The sequence below is a fragment of the Drosophila pseudoobscura genome, chromosome 3, assembly GCF_009870125.1.
Source record: "Drosophila pseudoobscura strain MV-25-SWS-2005 chromosome 3, UCI_Dpse_MV25, whole genome shotgun sequence".
NCBI classification, from domain to species: Eukaryota; Metazoa; Arthropoda; class Insecta; order Diptera; family Drosophilidae; genus Drosophila; species Drosophila pseudoobscura.
Genome location: NC_046680.1, coordinates 3,806,490 through 3,814,566, shown reverse-complemented (window position 1 = coordinate 3,814,566; position 8,077 = coordinate 3,806,490). Strand labels below are relative to the sequence as shown.

Below are 8,077 nucleotides of genomic sequence, written 5' to 3'. Positions count from 1 at the left end.
CGATACAAATTACCTGATTTAGCAAAGGAAAAAGTGGCAGAGAAATGATAAAAACGCATGATTTTGTTTTAACCAAACATTTGTTTCGTTGGCTTTATTTTCTGCGCACTACTACGCAGACATATCTATTTTAATGCTACTTTTAAGACACTTACATATGCACCACCAAATCCGCGCCGGAAGCCATTCTGAGAGCAATGGCTAGTGAGAGAGAGAGCGCGAGGGAGAGAGAATGAGCGAGCAGGCTCATCTTTCTTCTCTGGGGACATTAGCGAGGGTGAGTATGAGGGTGTATCTGTGTATACTCTTACAGCTGCAGTGAGAAGCATCATATTATCCATTTCAAGTCACCAGCGCAGAAGCCGATGTTGGTAGTGATGGTGGTGGTTGTTCGAAATTTGAAGCACAATACCGACGCCATTGAAGTCAGCGCACAGTGGGTGAAACGGCCAAATATCTAGACTTGTCTAGTCTAAAACTTGTATAAATTGGTAATCTTCCTTAAAACGATCACTTTTTCCAGAATTCAGAAATTTTAAGTGTGTCTTAGGATATGGATCCAACCAGAATATCATTCCGAATAATATTTTATATTTTTTCTTTACTAGTTTTTACCAATAATCAGATGTGTATATTTGTTTTATTATTATTAAATAAAAATGAAAAATTTAAAATAATTTAAAAAAATTGTGTATAATAATATTCTATGATTCATAATACACATATGTAAAAACAGGAAGGCGATATCTTTTTTACTTTCGAAGATGTTATTTTGTATACGCTAGATTAGCCGTTTCACCCACTGTGCAGCGTCGGCGTCGGCAAGCAGGAAAAGTTGAAAAACCAGAAGTAAGAGAAGCCGTAGACTCATAACAGGCATCAATACAAAATACAAATCAATTTTTGGCGGTACGTGGGCCCGAAAGGTTCAAATACAAAATACGGTTCTGGCGCTCGTGATCGTGATCGGCCATAGTTTCGAAATAACTGGCTTTTCGGTGGTGAATAATATGAAGTAATACAATATGCCCGTGTAGCGAATCGGGGTATCAATAGTGAATGGTGTGGTGTGTGTTATCTGAATGAGCTGGTCTGTATTTCGGAGTTGGTTCAGAGTTTGGATTTTAGGGACCATAGTGAAAGAAAGCGAAAGGCTTAGCAAGTGATTGTGATTTTTAAGTGATACCTGTCTGTTTCGACAATTCTTCTATTTGTGTGATGGCATCGACATCTACGCCTCCAACTACAGTAGTTTTCGAAAACGGCACAATGCTGGGCTCCATGAGTTGTGAGCACTCCCATGCAAAGGTCCAGTTCCTGGGAAATCAGTCACACTTTGTTGTACCGGAAATAGTAATTAGTTACAGTCAGAGCAGCAATAGTATCTACAACCATCGAAGTCCCTGTGTTATGTCGAGCTCCAGCGCACTTAGCAGCGCAAGTCCAACCATAAACGAGAACGAATTGTCAGAGGAACATGCATCGCTCCTGGAAATTCAGCAAGGAGAACGCGAGGAAGAGTCTGAATTTGAACAATTCATATTGAATCGCACCACTTCAGAGAGCAACATACTAGAGTCCAGCTCCTACAGTGAGTTGCAGATCCCAACTTCGCTGTGCGTTCCAGCAGCTCAAACCCTTGCTCTAGACTGTTCGCGGTCCGACTCAGAATCTAGGCAAGGCAAGCGAATGCGGCGGAAGGCTGACAAGGCCCAAGCCAAGACGAAGTGCTCTACCAATGCACTTGGGTCTCCCACGCCCACAGTGACGTCTGTGGCAGAAGGATATCCTCCACAATACACAGCGATTTTTCTGGACCGTCCCCATAGAAACAGTGGTGTCCCAGCGAACGCAGCGGTGCAAGGGACAGGATCCAACGCGGTCAACTATTTAGAGTTTCATCAATACTGTCAGCAGCGCCCGGGAATGGGCAACGTGTCACTCGGACATCTACATCAGCATCATCATCTGCATCACCCGCAAAGGTAACGCAACCAGACGGAAAACTGACTTAATATCTTTTAAATGACAATGCTGCAGAATATGTCTTTCCAAAGCCGAACCAAATCCGATACTATAAGATACATTTAATATATATTCTTGACTTTATATTCAACTATGTCCATACGACTATGTGTATCTAATGGTCTAATTTTTAAAGCAATCTGGTTGAATATTCAAATATACCCTTCATATTGATGCACGAATGAATACTGGAAGAGTCCAAAAACTAGTTTGAGAGAAAAACTTTGTTTCTAATATTCAAATTAATTTATATGTATAGAGGACATTGAATTTCCGTTTATACACATATTTCACTACATAAAGCTAAAAAAAATCGTCCGAAAAATTGTCACAATGAATTCAAGAATTTCTTTCTACCAACCGTGCACAAAGGTTCAACAAAATCTTGATTCGAATCTTTATTCTGTGCGTATCTAAGCTACGACTTCGACCAATTCTTTTTCTTTCAACTTGCTGTCAAACATCTGATCTCTCCCCCGCTCCTTGATTTTGTTTAACTGGAATACATTTAACCGGTTCCTTTTAATGCAGTTCCAATATTTACCATTATGGCATTCTTGTGGTTGTTATTTGATACCTCCAAAAGCGAGGGACGGAAGCTCATCAATAGTCAGTTCGTGTTTCACATTTTATGGTTGTGTCGGTCAACACTGGACAATATAACCATCTGGTTATAATGTGAAGGAGAGGAGTAAACCTAAAATGTTCATATGTATGTATATGCATGTGTGTACGTCGACTTCATTACTCTGATAAAGCCTTGACTATATTCTTTCATTCAAAGCTCCGACAATTTCCTTTGGTAGCCCAACACGTGCGCAGTTGTATCAGCTTTTTAGCCATCGGCGAATGAGATTAAAACTCCTAATAAATCTACTGCGGTATTAGCTGCGCTTAAATGAAGCTTGCTTTCATTAACAACAAACGATTTAGAAAATACAAATTCCTTTAGCCAATGCCAATAATCAAGGTAGAGTAGAATGTCTAATCTCATTAAATTTTTTAAGTGTTGTCGAAATGAGATCAAAAAGTGGAGAATAACAGCGTTGAATCATTACTCGAAAGGTATAATGGTATATTAGTGGTATTATATATATTTTTGATCAGCTTCAATAGCCGAGTCAATAGCCATATCTGTCTGTCTGTCCGTCCGTCCGTCCGTCCGTCCGTCTTGTTTGACGCCTAGTTCTCAGAGACTATAAAAGCTATACCAATTACATTTTGTATCCAGACTCCTTCGATATCACACTGAATCAAGTTTGTTTCAAAATGGAACACCCCCTTACGCCCTCACAAAAGACCAAAATCTGTGGCATCCACAATCCTCAAAACCAAAAACGCAGAATAATCGGAAATGACCACATCTAGCAGATTGCCGAATCAGATCGGTATATTTACTGTATATTTTTACATAAATAATATGTATGTATATACGACTGAGTTCCGATCAACGGCCTCGACTCACAACGTTCTCCCTCGCTTTAAATAGTTTTTTGAATTGAAGTGGGACTTGTATGAAGTTTATAAGAGTACCAGCGAAATTCACAAATAGAGAAATCATAATCATAATGATTGCATCATTTAATTTAATGCAATTTTATATGTAAAATCTAAAGACTACTTTTAAATGCAACCCTTCTTAAAAAACCCTCTTCGACAAATAAAAAAACACCAAATGGTGCACTCGATGCTAGTTTTAAAATAAACGCAGACATAAGGGATCGTTGGAGATGGTTTTGGAACAGACAGAAGACAGGTGCAACGTGCCAGATTTGACAATGTATTCCTCTTGCCCATAACTTTTTTTGTGCGAGTAGAGTTTCAAAAACTATCAATAGCAATCGAGGTTACAAGTGAAAGACACAAACATAGATCCATACATAGAAAAGGTAATGTGAGTGGGACCGGCAGCTACCTACCTGCCAAGGGCTAGTTAGATTGGATAAATTTAGGATGCATCAGGTAGATTCCCAACTCCTTGAAAAAAAACTAATGTGTGTCCTCGTTCTTTGCAGAAGTCTGTTTGAAGTGGCTGTACCGCTGGCCGGTAGCACCGTGGAAGCCAGCAACAACTTGTTCAGTACAAACATCAATATGTGTAGTGCAGCTGAATCCTCGGGCAATCTGGCTGTGACCTATAATTTTCGAAAGTGGTTCGCACGTCCTTCGCTGCCTTTCGTAATAGGAATATTTGCACTTGGTGGCGTGGCATGCACACTTGGCGGCATAGTGCTTGGGAGCACGGGCCTGATAGAGCATTCGACACAGTATCTAAGTGCGGCTCTCTTGATGATTGGCATTGGGGTCTCGCTGTTGGTGATATCGGGCGCCATTTGGCGTCTGAGTCTCCCCGATGATGTCGATGACTGTCCCTGCTTTCGACGAATGGAAACCTGTCGCAACTGCAACAGTCCACACTGCAACAACCGCCTTCTTCCCGGCAGCTATTTGTACCCAGAATTCCAGCATCGGCAGCCGCCGCCTTCGTATCTAACATCACTAAACGAGTACGCCTTCATCTATCATCCCAGTGCCCAACCGACAGCGGCAGCAGCAGCAGCAGCAGCTTATGCTACATTGGAAATGAACACTCCTCCGCCGCTTTATCGTTCGACCTACTCCCTCAAGTAAGCATAGCATTTCTTCCAATCGATTTCGGGCATGTAATTACCAAAATTATCCTTTCAGCACTTCAGCATCGATGGGTTCGCGTACAGTATTACAACTGCCGCGTACGACCGATCATTCATCTGAGGATCACCATCCGGTCTTGCTCATCCGAGAAGCCACCAGTCAGACATCATTAAAAGAGGTCGAGATCGAGGACATGCGTGAGGCTGGGAAGAGGGAAATGCAAACGCTTTATAAGGAAGATGAACTTGACTAGAGGGTGCGGGCTCGCGAGAGCGAGCGTTTCAGGAATTATTCAATGATCTTCTGATTTGACTGACTGACTATATTAACCTTATTCATTTATACATACATACATATGTACTTACTACATGTGTACATATAGTACATGTTATAGTCAACCGAATCTTTAAATAATATTATGCGATAAAATGTTGTAAAAAATACGTCCATATTTTTGTCCATACAAATTACATATTCTCGAAACTTAATTTTAAGCAGCGTGAAAGCCAATGAATAACGTTTAAGTACATATTTATGTGGCTCATTGATCATATCAAATGATATAATGCCAAACTCAAACTTAATAAACATATGAATACTCGTATTCAACAGTCAATTTATTATTCTCAAATTGATGGGGTTTCTCCAGCTCCTAAGGTCTCATAAGGCAGATTATTATGTATGTTCTTGTGATATGCGTTTTTCTGAATCGCAAATTTTTCAATGAATAGCATAGGATATCAGACTAATTGTTTATAGCTTTTTTTTTTTTACAAAGTTCGATATAAAGTTCGGCCATTCTACGAACTATGTATGGACATACAAATTTTAGTCTAAAAACATTGTTAGAGGTTGGTTTAAGCATTGTTATTTAAAATAAAAAGGATTTTATAGGTATTCTTTTTTTGAATATTCAACTATAACTGCTGGCCAAGCCTCATGAAAATTATAGATATTGTGCCATTTTTTTTTTTAATTTAATATTTTACCATTTCATATCATCAATTTTCAAATTTTATGGCCGAATCGCAATAACTAGAAAGTATGTATCTTTTCATTGCTGTTAATCTTTTATCCCAACATCCAATTTTTAAGATTATTTGGATTAACACCACGTTTAATAACTCTATAGTTATACAAATTATGGTGCGCCGAAGTTTCTTACCTTCCTTAGTGGTTATAATTTAATTTTTAATATCTTCGAAACTTGCACAAAATTCAAAGGCTATTTTATAGCTTCATTTATGGGTCGCACAATAGTTTTTAAATGCTTATGTAGTTTACAACGTTTAAACAAGGAGGAACCTTGAGAGTCGCTGCTATTTTATTTTTGGCCGCGACTCTATATACACATTGTACTACCACAAATCTAATATACCCCTATACTATTTTTATGTATCGGGTATAAAAATGCATAACCGTTTCTGATTCTTCAATGAATTTAACCCTGGACCGCCATCCTTCGTAAAAAAGACTACATTTCACGTGTACATCAAACGTACATCAAATAAGGATGACGGTCCAGCGCTAAAGATTTGTTTTTGAATGCTTGTCGTCATTTTTGAGTCTAATTACATTATAATTATAGATCGGGGTCTGATTCTTTGCGCGTTTAGTTGTACGTTCTGCCGGCTTCTATTCCTACTATTTCTAATAGAAAATCCATTGAAGGCTATGAGGAAATTCATTCATCGTAGAACAGTTCACAGTTGGTTTTTACATGCTGCTCATGAGATGTTCCCTGCATATGAATAGTTGATTCGAAGGGTACAGTAGAACCGCTAGTAAATTAATCTTTTCTTATTTTTGTATCATTTTTACTATTTTTATTATTTTTGTACTAATAGTAAGGTAATTAACCTTTTTTTAAAGGAGATAACGGATGTTTTTGCTTATCCCAGTGCGTATGTATTTATGTGCATATGTACGATATGATTTAATATCTAACTACAAAGGGAATGTAAATTCATAAAGATAACACTTATATGAGTATGTATATTCGTAGATCATCATACAACTTTCCCACCTCGTGCAGATAGGCGCCGAGTAGTTTGGCCTGATAAATGAAAAGGTTTTAATCACTATTCGTCAATTGGAAACATACCCCTTCAATGTAGTTGTAAATGTCGATCTTTTCATTTTGAGAATGAGCACCATCATCGCAAGCACCCCCAGGCACCAGGATGACATTTTTTCCAGTCGCTTCCTGCAATGTGAGGGTGACAGGAATGGAGCCGCCTTCGCGAGTCATGTCAGGTTCCACATTGAACACATGCTTGATAGCACGCTTCGCAGCCTCGTAGTGTGGTTGGGATCTTCAGACCTACATGCGTAAGATCAAAAGCTGGTTAGCCTGTATCAATGTTTGGGAAACATACCTTCATTTTGTTGGGTGAGCCACGCTCCACCCATTTATCATTGATGTACTTTACAACGCACTCCCAATGTGCTTTGGGTCTTGGTCGGGTACTAAACAAATGGAGAACTTGCCAATGACCTTCTTGAATATAACAGTCTTTGCGCCCGGCTCATAAAAGGCACCTTTGATTCCATGAATGGACAAACTGGGAAACAGCCATCTGGCCTGAAGTAGTCTCAATTTGTCGCCGTTATGCGGCAGCTGCTCGACACCAACGTCTTTCCTGCAGGAGATTACACCGATTACAGAGATTAACTATGTAGATGTGCAGATGAGATGAACTTACTTATACTCGGCCACTTCAAAGTCGATGTTGGGTGTGGTATTGAGGACTTTAATAACTATTCGCTTGTTATCTAATATGACCACTCACGTCACGATCCACTCCTGGAATCAGTATATTGGTGTCCTTGTCGAAGAGTACGCTGAGCAGGTAGCAAAGAACTGGCATTGCTTCATGAACGGTTCCACCGAAAACTCCACTATGCAGATCCTTGGTGGAACACTCTATCTCCAACTGGAAATAAGCGAAGCCCCGGAGACCATAGGTGAGGCACGGACGTTTCTTTCCCAACCAGAAGTTGTCCGATATGCAAACGTAGTCAACATCAGCAAGGAAATCATTTTTGCGTTCCATCAAGAGATCGTCGAGGCCTTCGCTGCCACTCTTCTCCATTCCTTCGAACATAAACTTAAAGTAAGTGGCATTGAAATGTTCAGCTTTCTTTCGTGGCATCGATGGCAGCTGCGCGGATAAGGACACGGTAGTTTTGGGTATCTGTCGGACACTCCAAGAGGGACTCCAAAGCTGAAAAAGCTAAAAAAGGTGCCTTGTGCTGAGAAAAAATTACAAGATTTCACTGCTGCGCACGGTGGGTGAAATTTCAAGTGTTTCTCTAGGAAGTACCGCCGGTCACTTTCTGAGAAACCAAACAGATGTCAGCTGGTACATAGTATCAGGTTAAATGGATAGAAGTAAAATTACAACCATATCTCTTA

At 39.7% G+C, this 8,077-nt stretch overlaps 1 protein-coding gene and 1 pseudogene across 2 annotated transcripts; one reads left to right on the top strand and one right to left on the bottom strand.

Annotated features, from left to right (window-relative positions):
• The first annotated feature begins 855 nt into the window (after positions 1–855).
• On the top strand, positions 856–5,275 carry LOC6898029 (uncharacterized). 2 transcript variants are annotated; one of them, XR_004468827.1, is made up of 3 exons: positions 856–1,985; positions 2,557–2,737; positions 4,041–4,128. XR_004468827.1 is itself a non-coding variant. In XM_033378441.1 (3 exons), the coding sequence occupies exons 1-3, from the start codon at positions 1,219–1,221 to the stop codon at positions 4,910–4,912; spliced, it is 1,578 nt and encodes a 525-aa protein (XP_033234332.1). In that variant the 5' UTR covers positions 858–1,218; the 3' UTR covers positions 4,913–5,275. The 2 variants fall into 2 exon arrangements, 1 of the variants encoding a protein (XP_033234332.1); XM_033378441.1 differs by lacking the exon at positions 2,557–2,737 and adding an exon at positions 4,714–5,275 and having other exon boundaries at positions 858–1,985; positions 4,041–4,652.
• Positions 5,276–6,580: 1,305 nt separating this feature from the next.
• On the bottom strand, positions 6,581–7,905 carry LOC6898027 (cytosolic non-specific dipeptidase-like; annotated as a pseudogene).
• Between the last annotated feature and the right edge of the window lie 172 nt (positions 7,906–8,077).

Coding starts and splice junctions, on each gene's coding strand:
- LOC6898029 (XM_033378441.1), top strand. CDS start 1,219: ATGGCATCGACATCTACGCCTCCAACTACAGTAGTTTTCGAAAACGGC. Junction 1,986..4,040: donor CATCTGCATCACCCGCAAAG/GTAACGCAACCA, acceptor CGTTCTTTGCAG/AAGTCTGTTTGAAGTGGCTG. Junction 4,653..4,713: donor CGTTCGACCTACTCCCTCAA/GTAAGCATAGCA, acceptor TTATCCTTTCAG/CACTTCAGCATCGATGGGTT.